The 24,945-nt window shown below is 43.6% G+C and overlaps 2 protein-coding genes across 11 annotated transcripts in view; one reads left to right on the plus strand and one right to left on the minus strand.

Annotated features, from left to right (window-relative positions):
- Positions 1–24,945, minus strand: part of LOC139573751 (ras/Rap GTPase-activating protein SynGAP-like) — a 113,985-nt gene that overhangs the window by 22,343 nt on the left and 66,697 nt on the right. For 6 of the 9 annotated variants that reach the window (XM_071397560.1, XM_071397556.1, XM_071397555.1 and 3 more), the window contains 11 exons: positions 23,485–23,724; positions 22,898–23,227; positions 16,655–16,799; positions 16,389–16,533; positions 15,958–16,194; positions 15,490–15,691; positions 14,982–15,190; positions 14,460–14,673; positions 13,524–14,120; positions 12,893–13,351; positions 551–733 (listed from right to left, as the gene is read on the minus strand). In XM_071397560.1, the coding sequence (XP_071253661.1) occupies positions 551–733; positions 12,893–13,351; positions 13,524–14,120; positions 14,460–14,673; positions 14,982–15,190; positions 15,490–15,691; positions 15,958–16,194; positions 16,389–16,533; positions 16,655–16,799; positions 22,898–23,227; positions 23,485–23,724 (2,961 nt within the window). The remainder of the gene's footprint in view (positions 1–550; positions 734–12,892; positions 13,352–13,523; positions 14,121–14,459; positions 14,674–14,981; positions 15,191–15,489; positions 15,692–15,957; positions 16,195–16,388; positions 16,534–16,654; positions 16,800–22,897; positions 23,228–23,484; positions 23,725–24,945) is intronic. The other 3 variants (XM_071397557.1, XM_071397554.1, XM_071397553.1) reach the window with 3 other exon arrangements.
- Positions 17,234–21,003, plus strand: LOC139573753 (putative nuclease HARBI1). Of its 2 annotated transcripts, XR_011674651.1 has the most exons (10): positions 17,234–18,034; positions 18,122–18,298; positions 18,389–18,450; positions 18,534–18,620; positions 18,708–18,749; positions 18,800–18,973; positions 19,053–19,088; positions 19,187–19,741; positions 20,023–20,134; positions 20,229–21,003. XR_011674651.1 is itself a non-coding variant. In XM_071397562.1 (7 exons), exons 5-7 carry the CDS (start codon positions 19,673–19,675, stop codon positions 20,597–20,599), a joined length of 552 nt encoding a protein of 183 aa, XP_071253663.1. In that variant the 5' UTR covers positions 17,337–18,034; positions 18,122–18,298; positions 18,389–18,450; positions 18,534–18,620; positions 18,708–19,672; the 3' UTR covers positions 20,600–21,003. The 2 variants fall into 2 exon arrangements, 1 of the variants encoding a protein (XP_071253663.1); XM_071397562.1 differs by having other exon boundaries at positions 17,337–18,034; positions 18,708–19,741.

Raw genomic sequence — 24,945 nt, forward strand, 5'->3', positions numbered from 1 at the left:
TTAGCAACACATGACTAAGCAACCAACAAATGTTTTGGGGGGTTGACTGAACACACCTTCACTCGGACAAAGGAATGTGGTAATGCGGTGTCTGAATGTGGTAATGCGGTCAAATATGAATATGCGAGCTAAAAGTTTGTTTATTTTCAATGACTCACTGTTGTTCAAGTTCATCCTCAGCTGTTTCTATCTAAATTATTCGTAAATAAGTGTCTCGGTACCATCTGCTCTCCACTGATAGACTTGACTTGCACATCCCTGACATCTGCACTGTGCATTAAGAAGGAGATATGACTCAGATCAGTGTTACGGTTCTCTAGTCTCACAGTTTGCTGCTGAATATGCTGCTAAGTCGAATTCTGCATTCTTTTGAGGCATCGTTTTGTTACTGTCGATTTCCTAGAAGATTGGGATTTCAATGCCAAAGCTACAGTATATTGTTAAGACAATTATCTACTGTTTTTTATATAAACACATACACATTGAAAATGTCAAATTTAGGCTACCATTCTTTGTATTGCAAAAGCTGTGGTGGGAGAGATGTATCTACCCTGTCTAAGCGAGACTCATCCATGCTTTTGGAGTACTCCTTCAGCTTGAACTCCTCGCGGTCGATGCGGTTAGCCTCCAGAGTAATGTCAGCGGAGAGGTGAGGCATGTTGGAGACCCAAGCGACTGTTCTCTCATTGGCCGGGGTCGGGGGGTTAAGAGTCGAAGGCGACTGGCCAGAACCCTGGGGAAGAAGACAAAAAGCAGATATGAAGAATATGTACTAGTACTAGCAGTGGCGTGTATTCATGGGTGCCAAGGGAAGCCAGGCTTTCACCAAAAATTGAACAAGAAAATATTAAATAATTTATCTTTCGTCTCTCTGTGTTTCTTAATTATCCTTCAATTCGCAAGAGGCTGAATATATCTCACTGGAGAAAGCATCCGAGCGAGCAAAACACTGCCCCTCTGTCTCTGTATGTGTAGGCCATCTATCTGATGCTGTCTGGGCCAAAAGAGTATGACATTGTTTCTGGACGTAGCATTGAATGCAAGGGAAGCCAACGAGCATTTGGCTTTCCTTGATTAAAAAAAAGTATAAAATAATAGCCAATCAGCGTTGCACTAAACTGAGTGAGCTCAACTGTGAATGGTCCTGGCGCATAAAATATAAATGTCAAGGGAAGCCAGTTTGGATTTGGCATCACTCCTATCAAATCGCATTGAGAAACAACTTGAATTGTTGAATCTCGTTGTGTAGTTGTCCTCCGGTGGCTAGCTATCTAAATAAAGTTGGCCCTTTCCTAAATTGGCAATGGGTGGAGATAGGGATTTGGACTTGTGGTTTTACTTAATTTTCCGAACTGGCCAATGTTTATAACGGCAATTCTGATCCAACTATTAATTCATACATTGTGCCCCTGGGCTGAGAGGATGGAAGTTCAGTATGTATCTAAATGTAGAAGGCTAATGTTAACTAGCTAATGTTGATCATAAAAGAAAGTTAGGCTAGCGAGCAAGCATTTTAGCCAGGTAGCCTAGGACAACAAAAAATAAAAGCGTGTACTGTATGACAGAGTGATAGACTATTTTATCAACATGAAAGAGAGGAGGACGGCATTGGCCTTTCTCTTCAAGTAGGGTGATGTCACGACTTCCACCGAAGTTGTTCCCTCTCCTTGTTCGGGCGGCGTTCGGCGGTCGACGTCACCGGCTTTCTAGCTGCCACCGATCCATGTTTCATTTTCCCTTTTGTTTTGTCTGTTTACACACCTGGTTCCCATCGCATAATTATGTTCCTTATTTAACCCTCTGGTTTCCCTTTCTGTTTTGTGCGTGATTGTCTTTCGTGTGTTGGAGTTCGATGTCCTGTTTTAATACGCGATTTTTGTTACGTTCTTGTTTTGAGTAAATACAGTGTTTTTTACTCTTACCTGTGTCCTGCGCCTGACTCCTTCACTATCTTCTAGATAGACTCTGACAGGTGAGTTAACATGTGTTTTAGACTTGCACAAACTCGCATGCACGCACACGTACACACAGGAATCATAAACATGGACAGCCGTATTATATTTAGCCTACGTTGATTGGACTAAATTGTTTTTTGGTATCTTTTAGTTGTCACTGTAGTAGACAAAGCATAGGTGATATTGAAATGTTTTATCTCAATCTCTTCATTCAAAGACTCAATCGGGGACACTCTTACTGACAGTTGTGGTTGCTTTGCGTGATGTATTGTCTCTACCTTCTTTCCCTTTGTGCTGTTGTCTGTGCCCAATAATGTGTGTACCATGTTTTGTGCTGCTACCATGTTGTTGTCATGTTGTGTTGCGACCATGCTGTGTTGTCATGTGTTGCTGCCTTGCTATGTTGTTGTCTTAGGGCTATCTTTATGTAGTGTTGTCTCTCTTGTCGTAATGTGTGTTATATATATATATATATATATATATATATATATATATATAGTTGAAGTCAGAAGTTTACATACACCTTAGCCAAATACATTTGAACTCAGTTTTTCACAATTCCTGACATTTAATCCTAGTAAAAATGCCCTGTCTTAGGTCAGTCAGGATCATCACTTTATTTTAAGAATGTGAAATGTTAGAATCATAGTAAAGATAATTATTTATTTACGTTCAAATATTTTTTATTGAACACACAAGAATGGTGTATAGGTATAAAAGACAAGTATACAATTCTTATCTAAACATAAAAGAACAGACAGAAACAACAAGACCCAGAGTTCTGGGTACAAAACAAATAATACAAAACACGACATAGAGAACAACAGATAGAAAGAAAGAGGGTAGATGTCACCCCCCAACTTATTCTCCCCCTTTATCCCCCCTTATTCCCCCCTATTCCACTCCTGACTGCTCGGGTGGTAAATTAAAATATTACAATTGAGAGTGTGTTAAGATGTACAAATTCCCAGCGCCTACTGGTCCAAGTAAGACAGGAAAGGCTGCCAGATTTCATCAAATGTTGATAATTTATTGTTCAGAATATATCTAATTCTTTCTAAGTGTACAGTGTTTGCCAATTTGCTGAGCCATAATTTGGTAGAGGGCGCTTCCCTCCTTTTCCAAAACAACAAGATTCATTTTTTTGCCGAAATGAGACTGTAAGAGATTAGTTGTTTTTGGGGGTTGGTTAATCCGTTTAGGGAATCAGACACTCCCAGGATTATCAGAAGCGGGTCTGGGTCTATTGAAGTCTCCAGAACTTCAGAGAGGATCCTAAAAATTCCACACCAATAACCATACAAGCTAGAGCATAGTGCAAAGCAGTGGAGTAGTGTACACTGCGCAGCCTGACATTTATCACACATAGGGGATGTATCAGGAAATATCCTATGCAGTTTGGTTTTGGAATAGTGTAATCTGTGAAATACCTTGAATTGTATGAGACGATGTCTGGAGTTAATGGAGCATGTGTGGATATACTCCAAGCTATCTTCCCAGTCTGCCACAGAAATGTCAGTAGTTCTTCCTCCCATTTTGTCTTAATGGCATCTGTAGAAGGTGTGCTAACAGATTGAAAAGCGTCATATAGACGAGATATCAGTTTGTCTGAGGTGGGGCATATTTTTATGCATCCGTCAAACATGGAAGGTTTAGCATTCCCAAATGTTGGGAGGTGTTTTCTAACAGTCTCTAATTTGTAGGTATCTGAAAAAGTTACTTCTGGGAAGATAAGTTTCCCTCAGCAACTCAAAGGAAGCAAAGGTCCCTTCTATATATAAATCCCCTATGGTACATATCCCTAACTCTCCCCATCGCTCAAAGGTGTTATCAAGGTTAGAGGGGGCAAAGCAGGGATTCCTGGCAACAGGGAGCATGAATGATATTAGTCTAAGCTCAAAGTGGATTTGCTTCCAGATTCGGACTGTGCTATGTATAATAGGATTGTTACGATAAAGTGACATCTCCAGAGTGACAGGCGACAAAATCACAGCGCCAATAGAGAAGGGGTGACACTCCTCCCGCTCCATACTAAGCCAGCTGGATGACGGAGGTGCGTCATCCAGCAAAAACGTAACAGCGCGGAGGTTAGCGGCCCAATAGTAAAATATAAAATTTGGGAGAGACAATCCTCCTTCCATCTTGGATTTACAGAGGTGTTTTTTACCTATCCTGTGTGTTTTATAATCCCAGATGAAAGGATTGATAATTGAGTCCAGTTGTTTATGAAAGGATTTAGGTATGAATACTGGGATGTTCTGGTATAGGTAGAGCAGTTGTGGGAGGAAGACCATTTTAATGGCATTAATTCTTCCAAGCAGAGCCTTGAGTTTTTGCATCAGAGAGGGGAAATTCTCTTTAAATAGTGAGGAGTATTGTTTGGTAACTACTTTTCTGAAAATAACTTAACTGGAAGATGTTCTAGCCAAGAGGTGTTTTGCAACCGTTTGGGCATTAATTTGCTCTTGTTCCAATTTATTCTGTATCCTGAGAAGGTACCAAACAAATTAATCACATCAAGAATAGCTGGAATACTAGCTTGGGGTTCTGTTACATAGAGGAGAATGTCATCTGCGTATAGGGAAATCTTATTTAGAGTATCTTTAGTATTATAGCCGTGCATTGCTGCATGAGATCTGATCGCCTGAGCGAGAGGTTCAATAATTAGGGCGAAGAGCATAGGCGACAGCGCACAACCCTCCCTTGTCCATCTGTAAAGGTTAAATCGGGGTGACAATGATTGGTTAGTGAGCATTCTCGCACAGGGGTTCCTATATAAACAATCTCCAATATAACATTTCTGTAGGACCTTGAATAGATAGGACCACTCAACTTGGTCAAAGGCCTTTTCGGCGTCAAGAGACATAACGGCAAGGTCCACGTTAGGTAACCTCTGAGAATACATAATGTTGAAGAGGCGCCTGAGATTGAAGACTGAGTTTCTGTTAGTGATAAAAGCCAGTCTGGTCCGAATGGACCAATTTGCCAATTAAAGCTAACTCTGTTAGCCAGAGTTTTTGCTAAAATCTTTTGGTCTGTATTAAGGAGGGATATTGGTCTGTATGATCCTACCTCTTCCGGATCTTTACCCTTCTTATGTATAACTGTAATGAACGCCTCATCCAAAGTAGATGGGAGAGCTCCATCCTCATTGGCCTAAACCAACATTTTGTGCAGGTAGGGAGAGAGCATGTTACTGAATGTTTTATAGAATTCACCAGGGTATCCATCTGGGCCCGGGGTCTTGCCACTCTTTAGAGATTTAATTGTTTCTCGAATTTCTTCAAGACATATTTCCTTAGTCAGGAAGTTAGAATCTTCCTGGTTCAGGGCAGGAAGATTACAGTCCTCCAAAAAGTTTTGCATAATTAAGGGGTTAGGATCCACTTTAGATGTATATAGAGTCTCATAAAACTGACGGAATCTGTCATTGATGTCTTTGGGGGAAGAGAGTAATTCCCCAGATGCAGATTTAACTTTGTGAATCATTCGGTCACTCACATTTTTTCGAAGTTGTCTGGCGAGTAATTTGTGTGGTTTGTCACCAAACTCAAAATATTTTTGCTTGGCATCGAGAAAAGATTTAGCAATTTTAGCTGAGAGAATCTGATTATATTCAAACTTTAAAGAGGTCATTTTTTTGTGTTTCTCCATAGATGGATGGCTAGCATTCTCCCTATCCAGTAAGTGAATTTGTCCCTCCAGTTCTACCAATTTTCCTCTGTTTTGCCTACTCCTGGCAGCCTGAAAGGAGATGATACAGCCTCTCAAATAAGCCTTCCGTGTTTCCCACAATAATGCTGGGGAAGTCTTTGTGTTGTCGTTGGTATCAAAGAAAAATGTAATTTGATCTTTAAGATGTTCACAGAATGTTGGTTCTGTGAGGAGCTGAGGATTCAACCTCCAGACCCTCTTGTTTGGTACGATGTCACCCAATCTCAGGGAGAAGGTGAGTGGACTGTGGTCAGAGATTATAATGTCATGATACCTCACATTACAGGTATAGGGGAGTAATTTTGCAACCAAAAAGTAGTCAATTCGAGTATAAACATTGTGAACATGAGAGTAAAAGGAGTATTCCCTACCCGTAGGGTTAGAGATCCTCCATATATCAAATAAGTTAGAATTTTTTATGTAGGTATTCAAGAATTCGCTTGAATAGGAGGTAGGGGTTCGCCGGGTAGAGGATCTATCCAAATATTGGTCTAGCACACAGTTAAGGTCCCCTCCAATGACCAGGTTAGTATGGGAGATATCTGGAATCAGGGCAAGGACTCTTTGGAAAAAAGAGAGGTTATCAATGTTTGGCCCATAGATATTTAGTAGAGTTACAGAAGTAGAGTGGATCTCTCCTATTACGATCACATAACGACCCTCTTTATCCGCAATAGGGGTTTTATGTAGAAAGGGAATTCCTTTCCGTACCAGAATCGCTGTGCCTCTCGTTTTGGCAGAGAAGTTAGAGTGATACACTTGCCCCACCCACCTACATTTAAGTCTGCTATGAGAATTGTTGTTCAGATGGGTTTCTTGCAAAAATATAATATCAGACGAGAGTGCTTTCAAGTGGGCTAGGACCTTGCCTCTCTTAATTGGTTCGTTTTAACCCTTGACATTCCAGGAAGTGAATGTAAGCCCCGCCCTCCTCTCGTTTGTAGTTACTATGGTGGCCTGCATAACATGTAACTCAATAAAAAGGTAAGAAAGCGCACCAAACCATCACGATCAGCATATGTAGCACCTACACCCGAGCAGTATCCAACCAACCCCCCCCCCCCCCCCCGGAAAGCACCTTTACTCTCCACCCTGTCCCCCTACTTTCCCCAACATTAACCCCCTCCCCCCATCAACCCACATTTAACAGGCATACACAAATAGGAGCGAAAAATAAAAATAATAAACATTGTCTGGCACATGCCAAAAAAGCATGGCGCGACCTCGGACAAGAGGTAAAACAAAAATAAAATCCCAACTATACGTTCACCTCTCACTATCCTAGAACTTCTACTAACATATGAACTGAGGAGGCTCCCGCAAATAAAGTGTTCAATAAGCATCTAATAAACCTAAACAGAATAAGTTGCAACTTAAACATATTGCGCACTTAAGCGTCATCTTGAGTCAATCCCTGAGATAAGCAAGATATAGCATCACAAGATTATATTGCTAAGCAATGCCGGTCTAAACATAAACCATCAGCAACCGACATAGACAGCAGTACATTTACATATTGTGGGTTAGGAGATCGGAACAAGGATTTTGCTAAAATAAACGTACCCCCAATCAAAAAATAATCAAAAATCAAAATATATATATATATATATATAGATATATATATATATATACACATACATACACACAAAAATAAATATATATATACAAAAATATATTTTTGAAATGTATATATATATATATATATATACACACACACACATCTACATACACAAACATTCATACCCCAGAATAATAATCTACACTAATTTAAAATATACACATACATAATACTACTAAAATGCTAAGAGATAAAATAATAATAAAGTACAAGTAATAATTAATGTACACACACCTACACAGACACAAGCACCACAGAGGGCTGGTGGGAATCTAATCGGGGGAGCGGCCCACGGCTATGACAAAGGCAGAACGGCACAAAACATCAACTTGCTATCCAAGTGTCTGCCCCTTCCCAACCATCACCCCCAGTCCCCTGCAAGCAATACATAAATGGTATGGTAATGCAAGAATTGAAAAATAAATAACGAAACAAAACTAAAATGGGGGAATATAAGTATATCCATCCGAAAGTGTCAATGATCAAACCTGGAAGGCCACCCAAACAGGCATCGCTCTGAACCCAGCCGGAATGAAAGTAAAACTAACGTTAAATGAGAGCTCTGACCTCCCGCCATTGGTCGGCTCAGCGTCTTACATGTTCGGTAGCCCTTGCTGAGACCGTTTAATACGGTTTCACCCGTTATGGTATAGTGTGGATTCGAGTCCATGAGCAGACCCTAACACACAATGACAAGGCACTCTAACCTGTACGGGGGATTGGTGTATATTCCTGGATAAACTTATCTGCGTCCAAAACAGAGGAGACCAAATCTTCTCACCGGAAGGCGGGGTAATTCTGAGACTTGCAGGGAAGAGCAAGGCTGGGCGAAGATGGAGTTTGTAGAGTTTGGTCATGACATCTCTGTAGTCGGCGCGATGCTTTGCCACATCGGGCGCATAATCCTCATAGACACGGAAGGGGTGCCCTTTATGTAACAGGTTACCCCTCATTCGAGCCTCGCGCAGGATAAGATCCTTGGTCTTGAAACTGTGACAACAGATGATTACTGGACGAGGACGTTGGCCCGGTCCAGGCACTGGGACAAGGGCGCGATGTGCACGGTCCAGCTGGGGATCTGAAGCCAAAACATCCGATCCCATTGCATCCCTCAATAGCTTGGTGAAGAAGTCGGTGGGGTGAGAGCCAGCCTCCACCCCCTCTGCCAGACTAACAACGCGAAGGTTATGACGTTTGAATCGGCCCTCTAGGTCGATTCAATCGGCCCTCCAGCCTCTGCACACTATCCTGCAATGACGTGTATAGCTTCTCTAACTCGTCGATCCTACCAGCGTTGAATTCAGAAGCTTTCTCAAGGTCCATAATACTCTGGCCCTGCGAAGCGACCGTTCAAATGGTGCTCTCGATTTTGGTGTCCAGTTCAGCAATAGTAGCCTTAAGATCCTCAGCTATAGCAACACGTAGTTCTCCCAAAGCCCGGGTAAGTTCTGTAAGTGTCACGTTGTTACCTGTGCCTTCCGCCATGTCTGTCTCGTTGTTTGGTGGGGAGTAGGCCTCCGATGTGGATTTATTGTCCTTTGGTCGCTTATTACTCGGCATTTTCACATAGAAAGTTACAATATTGTATTAGAAAGAAACGTTTGTTGTAAAACGTGCCATAAAGTAGGTTAAGTTAGATTATTTCGCAAAAAAGTTGCAGGAGCCTCTCACACACAGCCGTTCACTCCAACATGCTAGCTCCGCCCCCCAACTTTTATTTATTTCATCACATTCCCAGTGGGTCAGAAGTTTACATACACTCAATTAGCTGGTGTAACTGAGTCAGGGTTGTAGGCCTCCTTGCTCGCCTACGCTTTTTCAATTCTGCCCACAAATTTCCTATAGGATTGAGGTCAGGGCTTTTTGATGGCCACTCCAATACCTTGACTTTGTTGTCCTTAAGCCATTTTGCCACAACTTTAGAAGTATGCTTGGGGTCATTGTTCATTTGGAAGACCCATTTGCGACCAAGCTTTAACTTCTTGACTGATGTCTTGAGATGTTGCTTCAATATATCCACATAATTTTCCTCCCTCATGATGCCATCTATTTTGTGAAGTGCACTAGTCCCTCTTGCAGCAAAGCACCCCCACAACATGATGCTGCCACCACCGTGCTTCACGGTTGGGATGGTGTTCTTCGGCTTGCAAGCCTCCCCCTTTTTCCTCCAAATATAATGATGTTCATTATGGCCAAACTGTTTTATTTTTTGTTTCATCAGACCAGAGGACTTTTCTCCAAAAAGTACAATCTTTGTCCCCATGTGCAGATGCAAACCTTATTCTGGCTTTTTTATGGCGGTTTTGGAGCAGTGGCTTCTTCCTTGCTGAGCGGCCTTTCAGGTTATGCGATATAGGACTAATTTTACTGTGGATATACACTGCTCAAAAAAATAAAGGGAACACTTAAACAACACAATGTAACTCCAAGTCATCACACTTCTGTGAAATCAAACTGTCCACTTAGGAAGCAACACTGATTGACAATAAATTTCACATGCTGTTGTGCAAATGGAATAGACAAAAGGTGGAAATTATAGGCAATTAGCAAGACACCCCCAAAAAAGGAGTGATTCTGCAGGTGGTGACCACAGACCACTTCTCAGTTCCTATGCTTCCTGGCTGATGTTTTGGTCACTTTTGAATGCTGGCGGTGCTCTCACTCTAGTGGTAGCATGAGACGGAGTCTACAACCCACACAAGTGGCTCAGGTAGTGCAGTTCATCCAGGATGGCACATCAATGCGAGCTGTGGCAAAAAGGTTTGCTGTGTCTGTCAGCGTAGTGTCCAGAGCATGGAGGCGCTACCAGGAGACAGGCCAGTACATCAGGAGACGTGGAGGAAGCCGTAGGAGGGCAACAACCCAGCAGCAGGACCGCTACCTCTGCCTTTGTGCAAGGAGGTGCACTGCCAGAGCCCTGCAAAATGACCTCCAGCAGGCCACAAATGTGCATGTGTCAGCATATGGTCTCACAAGGGGTCTGAGGATCTCATCTCGGTACCTAATGGCAGTCAGGCTACCTCTGGCGAGCACATGGAGGGCTGTGCGGCACCACAAAGAAATGCCACCCCACACCATGACTGACCCATCGCCAAACCGGTCATGCTGGAGGATGTTGCAGGCAGCAGAACGTTCTCCACGGCGTCTCCAGACTCTGTCACGTCTGTCACATGTGCTCATGTGCTCAGTGTGAACCTGCTTTCATCTGTGAAGAGCACAGGGCGCCAGTGGCGAATTTGCCAATCTTGGTGTTCTCTGGCAAATGCCAAACGTCCTGCACGGTGTTGGGCTGTAAGCACAACCCCCACCTGTGGACGTCGGGCCCTCATACCACCCTCATGGAGTCTGTTTCTGACCGTTTGAGCAGACACATGCACATTTGTGGCCTGCTGGAGGTCATTTTGCAGGGCGCTGGCAGTGCACCTCCTTGCACAAAGGCGGAGGTAGCGGTCCTGCTGCTGGGTTGTTGCCCTCCTACGGCCTCCTCCACGTCTCCTGATGTACTGGCCTGTCTCCTGGTAGCGCCTCCATGCTCTGGACACTACGCTGACAGACACAGCAAACCTTTTTGCCACAGCTCGCATTGATGTGCCATCCTGGATGAACTGCACTACCTGAGCCACTTGTGTGGGTTGTAGACTCCGTCTCATGCTACCACTAGAGTGAGAGCACCGCCAGCATTCAAAAGTGACCAAAACATCAGCCAGGAAGCATAGGAACTGAGAAGTGGTCTGTGGTCACCACCTGCAGAATCACTCCTTTTTTGGGGGTGTTTTGCTAATTGCCTATAATTTCCACCTTTTGTCTATTCCATTTGCACAACAGCATGTGAAATTTATAGTCAATCAGTGTTGCTTCCTAAGTGGACAGTTTGATTTCACAGAAGTGTGATTGACTTGGAGTTACATTGTGTTGTTTAAGTGTTCCCTTTATTTTTTTGAGCAGTGTAGATACGTTTGTACCTGTTTCCTCCAGCATCTTCACAAGGTCCTTTGCTGTTGTTCTGGGATTGATTTGCACTTTTTGCACCAAAGTACCTTCATCTCTAGGAGACAGAACGCGTATCCTTCCTGAGCGGTATGACGGCTGCGTGGTCCCATGGTGTTTATACTTGCGTACCAATGTTTGTACAGATGAATGTGGGACATTCAGGCGTTTGGAAATTGCTCCCAAGGATGAATCAGACTTGTGGAGGTCAACAATTTATTTTTTCTGAGGTCTTGGCTGATTTTCCCATGATGTCAAGCAAAGAGGCACTGAGTTCGAAGGTAGGCCTTGAAATACATCCACAGGTACACCTCCAATTGACTCAAATGATGTCAATTAGCCTATCAGAAGCTTCTAAAGCCATGACATAATTTTCTGGAATTGTCCAAGCTGTTTAAAGGCACAGTCAACTTAGTGTATGTAAACTTCTGACCCACTGGAATTGTGATACAGTGAATTATAAGTGAAATTATCTGTCTGTAAACAATTGTTGGAAAAATTCCTTGTGTCATGCACAAAGTAGATGTCCTAACCGACTTGCCAAAACTATAGTTTGTTAACAAGAAATTTGTGGAGTGGTTGAAAAACGAGTTTGATGACTCCAACCTAAGTGTATGTAAACTTCCATAATCGAACCCACAAATGCTGATGCTCCAGATACTCAACTAGTCTAAAGAAGGCCAGTTTTATTGCTTCCTTAATTAGAACAACAGTTTTCAGCTGTGCTAACATAATTGCAAAAGGGTTTCCTAATGATCAATTAGCCTTTTAAAATGATAAACTTGGATTAGCTAACACAACGTGCCATTGGAACACAGGACTGATGGTTGCTGATAATGGGCCTCTGTACGCCTATGTAGATATTCCATTAAAAATCAGTCGTTTCGAGCTACAACAGTCATTTACAACATTAACAATGTCTACACTCTATTTAGGATCAATTTGATGTTATTTTAAATGGACAAAAAATGTGCTTTTCTTTCCAAAACAAGGACATTTCTAAGTGACCCCAAAATGTTGAAGAAAAAAAAAATGGTGCTGGAATAGTTGAGGTAGCTCCTGTTTTCTTTGCGTCTTGTGGTAACTTTCCGTGGTTCTAAATCAATAGTTATTTAGTGGTCCGAAAATGTTGGAAACATTAACTTGATCATGCAACTGTTTGTTACATGCAATATGCTTTGTGGACTTCGCCAGGTGTGGTTGAATTTATTCTACCACTGTGTCTTCTTATTAACTAGGCCTTAGGCCTATATATCAGGGTCGCAAGGCATATGAACTAACAGGTTATAGAGCAAACAAAGCAATTATCACAACACATAAGTTGTAATATGGCTTTTTTTTCTGACTTCCCCAGTGATTTTACCCACGCACCACTACTGTGTACTACATGAGGGGGTGACCCTTGGCCCTATTTAATCGTACAGGTCACTGGGACTCTGGGGTTGGTTAGAAACAACTGTGCAAGAGATAGCATGGTTGAACTGTAATTGAGAGGTGTGTTGGAATTGTTATATAATGCTCTTTTCAGAGTGAGAGGAACTAACAGTGACAGCTATGAGTTTGTTGTCAGATTTAAGGGTAGATTGAATTACACAATAGAGTACAGTAGCCTGCTTACCTGTTTGCTGATGGAAGGTTTAAGCAGGTGCTGTTGCTGTGGTTGTGGCTGTTGCTGTTGCTGCTGCTGCTGCTGCGATTGCTGTATGGTCGTTGTAGTGCCTCCCGGTGGCCACTGGGGGCCCTGGCTCTCCCTGACAGAGCTCTGCTGGTGGGGCAGTCCAGGGGCTGTGTTGTCTTTGACCGACAGCTGTTGCCGCGGTGCCTGTTGCCGACCTCCGTAGCCCGACTCTGGCGATAGGTTGGCACTGGGCGGTCGTGTCTTAGCGGATGGTGTGGGAGCAGCAGCCGCACTGACAGACAGCTGATGGGAGGTCTGTGATTTGACGCGTTGAGCGGAAGGCGGGGCGATGGAGCTCTGGCGTGCGGGCTGGACTGTGGAGGGGGGTGTGGCCAGGGAGGAGTGGGAGGTACCAGTCTGAGAGGCCATGCCCATCTGCTGTTGCTGTTGAAGATTATCCTAACAAGGACAATTAGAGAACACCAAGTTTCAGATGTTTACATTATGCTAATCCTATTAATGTAGGCTACAAACAATTAAATTATTATCATGTAGAAGAGACAAAAAGGCTAATTTGCACAAAAGTAGAACATGATTGTAAACACATTCTTGACCTTAAATTAATCCATACCTGCCCATGCATGGATAGTTGCCGCCGTGCGTAATCAGCCCTGCTGTAGTCGTCGCTATAGCTGTGTGAGTGGATAATGGCTGGCTGCCCCAGGTGCCCTGCACCGGTCCTTAGGGTGGACAGGTCCTCGCTGCGGGAGAACCCCCCGTGGGCGAACTGGGGGATGTAGGCCTGGTGCGAGCCACCGGGGTCAGGCTCCGGGGCCAGGAGCAGGGGCGGCGGGAGATGGGCCCTGCTGTGCTGGTGGTGAAGGTGGGGTCCATCTGCAGTGCCGGTGGCCAGGTGAAACAGGGGGTTCTGGAAGGAGAGCGGGTATCTCAGGGCGGCGGCCTGCTGCTGCTGCTGCTGGGACAGCGAGTCGGTGGTGGTGCCCATCTGGCTCAACTGGCTCAGCCGGAGGCCCCCTGACATGCTGGATCCCCCCGAGCCGGCCGAGTGGCGGCCCCCGGCCCGGAGCTGGCCGCTCAGGCCCGAGCCCAGGCCTCCTCCACCCTGGCTGCTGAGCCCTCCGAAGCTGCCCATGCCGGTGATGGAGGCCTGGGAGGAGTTGAGCATGGCCACCGACTGCAGGTTAGACACGCTGTTCATTGTGGAGTCCTGGAGGTCCATCATAGATATACACTTTATTGACACTGAGCACCTAGACTAGATTGATATAGCTAACACCCTTGTGTGCCCAATTCTAAAGTGCCAATAAGTTGATTAAGTGTTTTATCTATTGAGGGGGGTGGTTGTATACCTGAATTGCATGTCCCATGACTTACCACTAAGGTACATGCATCATTTTCCTATGAGCGCACAGCTGCCATACTATCCTGCAGTCGTCTGCCAGACTTGGCTACCACATGGAAAGGAGATGTGCAGTTTACATAGTTTCCTGTAGAACATGGTTCCTAACATATCTTAATGCTATCAAAACTCTAGAATTCAACTAACCTTGTGGTCTGGCTCGGTGATATCAGAGCTACTGGTGCAGTAGGCAGGGCTGGATCGGGCCAAGGGAGGGCGGGTTACATAGAAAACGTCTTTGGAGGCTCGATGTGGGTGATCGCGCTCTTGGAAACTCAGCTGAGCATGAGCACGAGACGGCATGACCCCCCCACCGGACACACCAGATGTAGGGGAAGGCAAGCGAGTGATATCTATGGAGCTGAAGAAAGGCAACAACACATGGCAACAGATTGGAGAAGACGATGACAAGGTTATAGGTGTATTACAAGTTTGGCACAAAAGGCACAACCCAATTACAGCCTTATGGCGGGAAAGGCAAAACTTTAACAAACGTACCAACCAACCATCCTCCTAGGGCTGGTTTCCCCAACACAGATTAAACCTAATCCTAGACAAAAAAGTATGTTCAATGGAAATTCTCCATTCAAAATGCTTTTTTGTCCAGGACTATACTTAACCTGTTTCCAGGAAATAGGCCCATAGGATTAAATAAAGCCAGGGCACTACCTGTTGAGATCCTTCATCATGAGATTCTGGAACTCCGAGGAGACTCCCCTGTGGAAGCTGGGTCGTGACAGCAGCCTCTCCGTCTGTCTCTCATGGACTCTATCTGTCTGGTTCTGTTGGCTGGGCTGCCTCTGCAGGTGGGGGTTACGCAGGGCCATGCTGATGTCATTCAAGAGGCGGGGCAAGGGACCCAGTTTGATAATAGCATCCTGTGGGTTAGGGTTAGAAGACTGACATGAATACAAGTTAGCAATGACAATAGGAAAAGCATTCAAATGGTTAAATTTTTCAAGTATCTTATCCTTGAAAATTGCAAGTATACTTAACCATTCCATTCATTCTACTGACTCATACTTTCAGATTACTGGTGTGTCAAGACCATATATAGTTATTTTATTGTACTGATTCCTAATTGGACTCAATCATTATTGAATAACATCACATTGGTTATCTATTGGTCATATATTGTAGAGGTTATATTGTTAATATTTACCCTGATCCTCCCTACCTTGCTGAGCTGGGCCATGACCTCCCAGAGGAGGCTGTGCAGTATGGACAGCTCCCTGCCCAGGTCGATGTAGCCCTCGAAGCCCCCCGCGTTGCTCACACTGTCCAGGTTGGAGATCTCATAGAGGAACTGTTGCATGGAGCCCCACTCCATCTCTAAGAACTCATTCATGAAGCACATGTACTCCTCTTTCATACCAAATCTGAGGGAGTGTGAAAGAGAGAGAGAAGAAGAAGAGTCAAAATGCTGTATACTCAGAGAGATTACATCATTGGCTGGTTTCCCGGACACAGAATTAGCCCAACCCTGGATTAATAACTAATAAGCACTTTCAATGGAGAATCTACATTGAGCACGCTTTCTAGTCCAGGATTAGGCTTAATCTGTGTCCTGGAAAAATACTCAAAATATTACAAAAGTTTTAGCATAAGCATAACATTATAAGTTGTAGTGAATGAATGAGCTGACTTGGAGAAGTTGGCCAGGTTCTGCACCACTTTGGAGATGAGGGTGAGCGTGCGTGACGTCTGCTCGTCTGGGTACTCCTGGGTCAGGTTGAACAGGGAGGGAGACATGACGGCCGGACACAGGAAGCGCAGGAAAAGGGAGCCGCTGATTAGGCGGTCTGCGATGTCCTCCCTCCCCCTCTCCGCACAGCGCACCCTCCACGAGGCAAACACCTCCTTCAGCTCTCGAGGAAACACACTGCAGAGAGACACAAATATTCAGTGTGTTATTATCATTTGATAGGATATTCTGCTTTAGTCAGGCCCAACTACTGAATACAAATCTGGTGTTCAACAATCAAAATTCTGTAAATAAGTCTTTGGGTGCTGTAGCCCAGGAGTAATCCTGATTGAATGAAAAAAAGAGTAAGCACTCATATGTCATCTACTGACCAATGGGAGTTGACGATTTTACAGAGTGCCAGTTCGCAGCACATGCGGAGATTGGCTTGGTGATCTGGAAGGACAGAGGGTGGTGTCCTCATGGGGTCCACCTCGCAGTTCTCTTCTGATTCGTACAGTGCCCTTATGAACTCCCCTGAAACAAACACAATATCACTGACCATTAGGCAAACACAGAAAGATAATGAATATATCACAGCAAGAACAGTTCAACAACATGTATTGAGTGATTAATGTGAAGCATTCGAAGGCCACACCTATTGCATCCTTGAGGTACTTATGTCCAATCAGCTTGAGGTACTCTTCTATGGCTTTGGTGGCCAGAGTGTTCTCTCTGAAGATAAGGTGTTCTCGGTCAGTGAATCTATCTACTTCACACATCGCCATGTCCGAAAGAAAATCCTGGGAAAAAGACAAAACGTCAGCATAGCATAGACTTTCTTTTTAAAACATTCAATTATAATCTATTGGGTACTCTCAAATTCAATTTTGAGGATATAACGCCTTTCCTCAGGTCAGAATGTAATTTGTTATCTCTTTTGGCTTATGGTTTGGTAAGAAAACCAAGAAGTAGTCAAACTAATGTTCATTTTGTAGTTCATAGTGCCTTAAAGATAGAATCCGCAGGTTGTGGGCGCCTCCATGCCGCCCCACTTCTTCTGTTGTGTTTTCACTTTGAACGAAAACAAGGGGATTGAGCCCTGAGCCGCCTTGGGCTGGCCTTCTGGGCAAGGTGTGTCTTCGCACTAAATCCTGTCTACTCGAACGACCCTGCTGCCATGCTCCTGAGCTGGAGAGGAAGTGAAAGTCACTTGCAAGCTACAGCCACCAGAAACAAATGCAGAGCAGACGAAGCCAACAAGCTAGCTAACTTGTTTGCAGATAAACTGTCCTGGGGCCTGTTGCACAAAAGTAGAATTAAGACATCCGGGATAAATGACTCAGCTGAGCTCAATGAAGCCAAAACATGTGCGTCCAGGCTTAATTGGTTGCACAAAGACCAAGCCAGGATGAGCAGACACGGATTCATTAAGCCAGGTGAAACCAATCCTGGATAGGTGCGCGCTCACGGCTCACTCAAATAGACCCCGCCACAGATCACAGATTAACTGATTTACCATGGCAACTAGAGCCGCGTACTTTTCCCCGTCGGAAGCACAAATCCTCATGGAGGCATACGAGGAGGTAAAAGATATAATTAAGAAGAAAGGGAACACCGCCACAGTGATAAAGCAAAGAGAAAAAGCGTGGCAAAGTATTGCAGACCGCCTGAATGCGTAAGTAGTGCACAATTACACACTCACCGCTCCGCTGAAACATCACAATTACAATTCAAATATTTAATTCACATCTCCAAAAATGCAGTTGTACTGTAATTATGAAACGGTTAAATTTTTAATTGAAATGCACTGCAGATATGAGTGAAATTGTGTAAAGTAACTCCATCACACTGTATAAAGCTATGATAAATTTTTTGATATTTTTACTGAAAACAAGACAAAAATACCAAGTAATTTTTTGCAGTGTGACTCCATTAAATGTGTGTGTGTGTGTGTGTGTGTGTAGATTAAACATGAACGGGCCACAACGGACATGGCAGCAGGTCAAAATCAAATACAAGAACATTCTGCAGAATGGTATGGTCCCTGACTAATATTTAACAAAGCACAAGCATATATTGTACCCAGAAGGTGCCTGCTAACACATTGTCTGTACTGTTTTAGCAGTGAAAAAGAATACCCACAGACAAGGCACGGGTGGTGGGTCACCAAAGGCTGACCTTACCCCAGCAGAGGACATGGCCTTGGAGCTAAATAAAGGCAGGCCCGTCTTAGAGGGGATCCCTGGGGGGAAAGAGACGAGCATAGGTTCCTCCCAAGATGCCACCCGCTTCATTCAAGGTATGTCCTTCCATCTCTACATGGGATACAACCACATTCATATTGAATCAATTTGGACTGTCTGACTTTGGTTTACCTATTGCCTTGCAGTGTCTGGCAGCACTGTGTTCCTGTTAGAGCCACCAGCACAAGCACCAGACGATGCTGATCCAGTGAGTACTCCATCAAAGGCATACTGTAGGCCTGGCATGTCTTGTCTACTAGCTTCAATATGAATCCGATTTAAATGTGATAGGGTGAAGGCCCCAGTGCAGCAGCAACAGCACATGATGGAGACGATGATGAGGAGGAGACCATCTCTCTGGATTCCAGAAGGCATGAGGTATCATGTTAAGACTGTGAAAGTACTATTTACTCTACAATGGTGAGGAGTCCTCATCAAAATCAAAAAATCTAATTTCTTTTACAGGACCCAGATGCTATACAGTGGGAAAACCAGCCTGGCAACATAGTGCGTATTAATAAAAGGACACGACACCGCTAATTGTATTGTGTTCACAGAGCTCACAAGCTATCAGAAAGTTGTATGGCAACCACCTCCGGCGCCAAATAGAACTGGCAGACATAGACATTCAGTACAAGAAGAAAAAGATGGAAAATCTTGCACTGGAGTCCGAAATAAAAAAGAGGACAATTAGGAAACTGGACCTTGAAATAAAAAAACTTGAGAGGGAGGTGAGATATGCCTTCAATGTACACTGTATGCTAACTGTAACACAAATGTATTAATCATTATTTTTCTTTCCTCCCCCAGCTCCAAGAAGATGACACAGCTCAAAATAAAAATTAGGTATATTCTCGTAAAGTCAAGTGAGCCATGACATATGAGCTCTTATTGTGAGCACACAGGACGGTGGCATCTTTCTAAGGTTTTTTTTATTTTCCCAGCAATCAGTACAACCAAGTCATCGTTTTAAGGCATCGCCCTCTTTTGCCCACCCCCCCAGCACCAGGTGTGGCCACTAGCCTATATGAAGGCCCAAAATTGTGTGTTCCTTTCTGCTCTGACAATGGCATGCCCATTCGTGCGAGATGTGGTGGATGAAGAAGCACTTGTGCTGAGGAGAGCCTTCAGGCGAGAAAGGGTCTTCAGGGACCGGTTGGACCCACTGGCCTTCCCTGATGACCATCTATATGAAAGATACAGGTTTTCTGCAGATGGCATCAGGTATCTATGCAGACTACTGGGTCCCAGGATTAAGCACCGCACTGCACGGAGCCATGCACTGAGTGTGGAGCAAATGGTTTGTGTGGCCTTGCGCTTTTTTGCTAGTGGAGCCTTCCTGTACTCAGTGGGGGATGCAGAACAGCTGAACAAGGCCACAATTTGCCGCACAATAAGGAGTGTGTGTCTGGCTATCAAAGCATTAGCAGATGTCTTCATCTCCTTCCCTGGCCACAGAAGACTCTGTGACATCAAAGAGGAGTTCTATAGGATTGCAGGTAAGAGGATCTACAAATTACAGGACAACTGTTAACACATAGTAGGATACTCATTACTTTGTGTGACAGGTTTCCCCAATGTCATTGGTGCAGTGGACTGCACACACATAAGGATAAAAGCCCCCTCAGGTGCCCATGAGGCCGATTTTGTGAATAGGAAATCCTTTCACAGCATTAATGTTCAGGTGAACATAACTTTTTGATATTGTCCATTGACGAACACTCTGCATTGCCAGTGATGTGCATTGATTGGTGTAATATTCCTCATCTTATGATTTCAGATGGTCTGCAATGCTGACTGTGTGATCAGCAATGTTGTGGCAAAATGGCCTGGCTCAGTCCATGACTCCAGAATCTTTCGGGCCTCTGAAATCTATCAGTGCCTATCACAAGGTAAGCCACACAACCCCTATTTATAACCATCATGGCTGTGTCAAGAATATCACTGTGTTTATGAGGTAGTAATGATGAGATTTTGTGTTGACAGGTGAATTCTCTGGTGTGTTGCTGGGAGACAGGGGGTATGGCTGCCAGCCTTTTCTCCTGACACCTTTCACAGACCCCCAGGAAGCACAGCAGGCCTACAACCATGCCCATGCCAGGACCAGGGCCAGAGTTGAAATGACCTTTGGCCTCCTGAAGGCACGCTTTCACTGCCTTCACAAATTAAGGGTCAGCCCTGTTAGGGCATGTGATATTACTGTGGCTTGTGCTGTCCTCCACAATGTGGCCTGCCTGAGGAAGGAGAGGGCCCCCAGAGTGCCACCAGCCATGGACTGGGACAATCCGGCAATCTTCCCTGATGACGACAGTGGTCGGCTGCTGAGGGACCAATATGTGTTGAATTATTTTAGTTAGTATGTGTGCTTTCAATTTTGGTTAAATATGTCCTGCGGTGGCAGAGGAATTTGGGTTTTTTTGGGTTCGTTTTTTGACGAATTTGGCCTCTTATGATGTTTGTGCGGTATACTGTGTGTAATACAAGGCTGCAGGGAGGCTACTGCATCCATTCATTTGTCTGTTCAGTTGATGTGTATGGATTTGTCCTGCATTTATTTTAGTGTGCAGACATGCAGGGTGTGTTATATACAGACCTTTGAATGTGTATGTATCATTTTGTATAATATGCTTGGATTCTGTGCTTTCCATCTTGTAGAGTCACTGTGACTTCAGTTTCGAAAGGAGCTGATGGTTTACCTGCTTTGTTTTGTCCTTATTCAATAAAGGAACATAATGTTACACATTGTGTTTTTATATTCATATGGAATGTGTATTTGTTTATATGACAGAGTACTAGGGCCACACTGAAGAAAAAGGATAAAGTCATAAATTTATGAGGCTGGTTCTTTCTGCAGAAAAGCTACATATTGTTTTTACAGTTTTGATACTTATGACAATGTGATACTTAATATTCTGGCACATCAGCATGTCTTTGTTTATGAAACCATACTGAAGTACAATTTCACGAAATGCCCCACATCTGTCATTTTAACAACTGTCCTCCTTTAAAACAACTGGTTACAATATTATGACTTGTGTTTTTTTCCCCTCTGTGGCCCTAATATTCTATCATTTTATATATAGCCTTATAGTCTATGGGAAACTGTACATTATCTAATGATAGCAACATCATCTAAAAATCATTTTTTATCCAAAATCATTGAAATTAATGATCACAAACGTTTAAATAATAACAGTGGGTCTAGTTATATGTGATAACAATGTATAGTGAGCAGTGAAATAACTATTGGTTTCCATTTGTGGTGACTGCTGACTGACATTAGGGATGAGATTAAATAGATCCTGGAATTTAGCCTGGTCTGGAGCAGGCTAGCTCCACAGAATAAATCTCCATGGTAATTTATACCATAACATATCCTCCTGCCCCCTATCCATCTTTAGTGCAACCGGATTACGGATCAATTGAGCCAGGATCACCAAGATATCCTGGCTTAATCCCTTATCCTAGTTTTGTGCAACAGGCCCCTGGTAGCAGGGTCAGCATTTTCAGAAAATGTAGACAAAAACAAGCATCATTCTCAGTTCTTGGATCTGAATCAACTCGACCCCAAAAGAGAAAAAGAAGCACGAAAAAGACTGCTCATGACCAACCCAGAAACCGGATAAACATTGGAATAAATTTTGAAAGGTGGAAGAGTGGTGCCGAAATGGCCACCATCCTCATGAACAGGTAGGTAGGTGTTGGGTTGCGTTTTTAGCCTGTGTTTTTTTAGCTACATTACCTGCTAACCTTAGTGTGTTCAATGTTCAAGCTTGCTAACATGGCTACTTAGCTAGCTAGCCGACATCTTTTGTATTTTGACTGTTTTGTTTTGTTGTACTCAAAGAATCTAATGATAACTAGCTACATCACGTATACACTGCATAAACCACACTAGATACCCAATGTCTTTATTTCAACTAGCTAAAGCTAGATATGCAGATTGTTGACATGATAGTGTGTTTGGTTTGTAGATGATAATGCTAGCTAGCTAGATGATTGACAGCATTTTCAACCTAGGGAACCTGAGGTTGTGGTTGTGGAAAAATCCAAAAGAGAGGTAAAAAATGCTATGGAATGTTTTGTTATGTTTTGTGATTCAATAATAATTTGATTGGTAATTGACCAATGGAAGCGATGTTTGCCTGTTCAGCACATTTCCTACATAGCATGGCATTGAGCCCTACCATGAAGTGCCCAACTTCAAGGACTGAATGAATATCCAGTGTGGCCAGTAAAGTAAACAATGGCTCGTCTGCATGACATATTGGTAGAACATGGGCCATCAAGTAATAGGATGGTTACATTAGCATGACACATGTTACACTGGTTACATCGCAACACAGCATCCTATGTATTTAAAGAATACGGTTATGACACTGATCTATTTGGCAGTAATGCCCCCCCCCCCCCCCATTTAGCAGTTGTAGTCAACAGAGCATGGTGATTTGAGGTGGTTGAATTAATATAAGGTGCATACATTCTCACTATAATGTACTCAAGTTCCATCAATATTATGTTATCAAATCAAAAACAGCATTTATCTGGCATATACACAGGATACAGTGAGGTAGGTGTATACAGGAATATGACCTTGCATTGTACTGTGTACTACTGAAGTAACAACTTGTTTAATGTATCATGCCAATACTTACCTTTGCTTTCCCCGTGCTCTGTAGTATGTGGACCAGCGCACAGGCCACCTCTTCTTTACTCTTCACGCTCAGTAGAGGCTCCAGCACCGCACACAAAGTCCGGTAGTTATTGGTAACATACTCGGCAAACTCCTTGTACAGCTCCATGGGCAGGATGCTCATGGTCTGGTAACGGGACTTGAGGCGTAGGGAGGCATTGATGATCTTGCCCCCTGCTTGCCCCTTGGCCAGGACGCTAGGCTGGATGACCGGGTACCACTGCTCCACAAACTGTCGGCCCGTGATGCTGGAGATAGGGATACTGACCAGTCCCAGGTATGTGCTCTTTTCCTGATAGAAGAGGGGAAATAAGGCATAAATCAGAGAAACTTAATGTGGGACTTTGTGGTCAAGAGTTATGGGGCCTGGGCCTTTAAGAAAGAGGAGAAAAAGAGGATAGTAATGAAACTAAAGTATATTTATTTGTCTTAATCATTGGGCAAGCTGCTGTCATTAAACCCCAGCAGTGATTTAACCAGCCTGCAAAAAATGTAATTTTAACCAGTTTCATCCCGTTTAGCACACTGGTGAGAGAGTTGTCCCTTCACCTTGCGTCTCTTCTTGTCAGTCTCCTTGTAGAGATGAAGGCGTAGGTTGCGGACGGCTGGCAAGTTGTTGAACTCAAAGTGCTCACCCCAGAACACGGTGTCAGTCCGGGGCTTGCTGGTGGTGCGTGCGTAAAGCATGTCATCCAGACAAAGTTCGCAGTAGTAGCGCTTCTTGGCGGGAAGCTCCCGCGCCTCGATGATCCAGAGTTTCAGCACGTTGTCCACCCTCCGACTGTTGTCCTGAAGAGGGGCAAAGAGAGGGTGGCAAAAGGACAAGGCAGAACAGGGAGGAAAGAAAACCAAAGGGAAAAAGACCAAAGAGAAAAAGAAAGCCAAAGGGAGAGGGAGGGTTGAGTGTGTTAAGAACAGTGGTGTAAAGTACTTAAGTAAAAATACTTTAAAGTACTACTTAAGTAGTTTTTTGGTGTATCTGTACTTCACTATTTATATTTAACTTCACTACATTCCAAAATAATATACTTTTTACTACATTTTCCCTGACACCCAAAAGTACTCGTGACATTTTGACATGAAAATGGTCCAATTCACACACTTATCAAGAGAACATCCCTGGTCATCCCTACTGCCTCTTATCTGGCGGACTCACTAAACACAAATGCTTTGTTTGTAAATTACGTCTGAGTGTTGGAGCGTGCCCCTGGCTATTCGTCAATAAAAAAATACAATTGTGCCATCAAGATTGCTTAATATAAAGAATTTGAAATGGTTTATACTTTTACTTTTGATACTTAAGTATATTTTAGCAATTTAATTTTGATACTTAAGTATATTTAAAACTAAATACTTTTAGACTTTTACTCAAGTCGTATTTTACTGGGTGGCTTTCACTTTTACTTGAGTCATTTTATATTAAGGTATCTTTACTTTTACTCAAGTATGACTATTCAGTACCTTTTCCACCACTGGTTAAGAACAGTCTAAGAACAATATGCACACATACGGATGGAGATAAATTAGATAACACATATGTACTGGAGGCATGAGAGACAGAAAGTGGATGTGTGATTGGTAATGTTGCAGCAGAGAGCTGCATTTTCTGAACATGTTTACAAAGAGCCAACTATGTCTGAAATCCCCCCATGGGAGGTGAGCGTGCTGTGCAGATTGCACAGAGTGATGTTCTAGTCAGGGGTCAGTCATTTTAACTAGTCTGAAATGCCACTGGATCACTCAGCCCCGGCTTAGCTCAGCTCTTAATACCGAATTTAGATTGCTAAGTATATCACCAATTATCCAAAGTTGTTATTTCTTAAGTACTCCATTGGTATGCCGCCTGACAATAAATGTGGACGTCCGCCGATACAACCCTTTCAACCGTTCATCAGGAATTTCAGTAGGAAGAAGAATCAAGAGCGTCTGTCTACCCAGCGATGGTTGACGAAACTTAATGAACATCCTGGTCTCTATCAACATCGCACCTCGTCTTATCTCTCCCATCAT

The sequence above is a fragment of the Salvelinus alpinus genome, chromosome 4, assembly GCF_045679555.1.
Source record: "Salvelinus alpinus chromosome 4, SLU_Salpinus.1, whole genome shotgun sequence".
NCBI classification, from domain to species: Eukaryota; Metazoa; Chordata; class Actinopteri; order Salmoniformes; family Salmonidae; genus Salvelinus; species Salvelinus alpinus.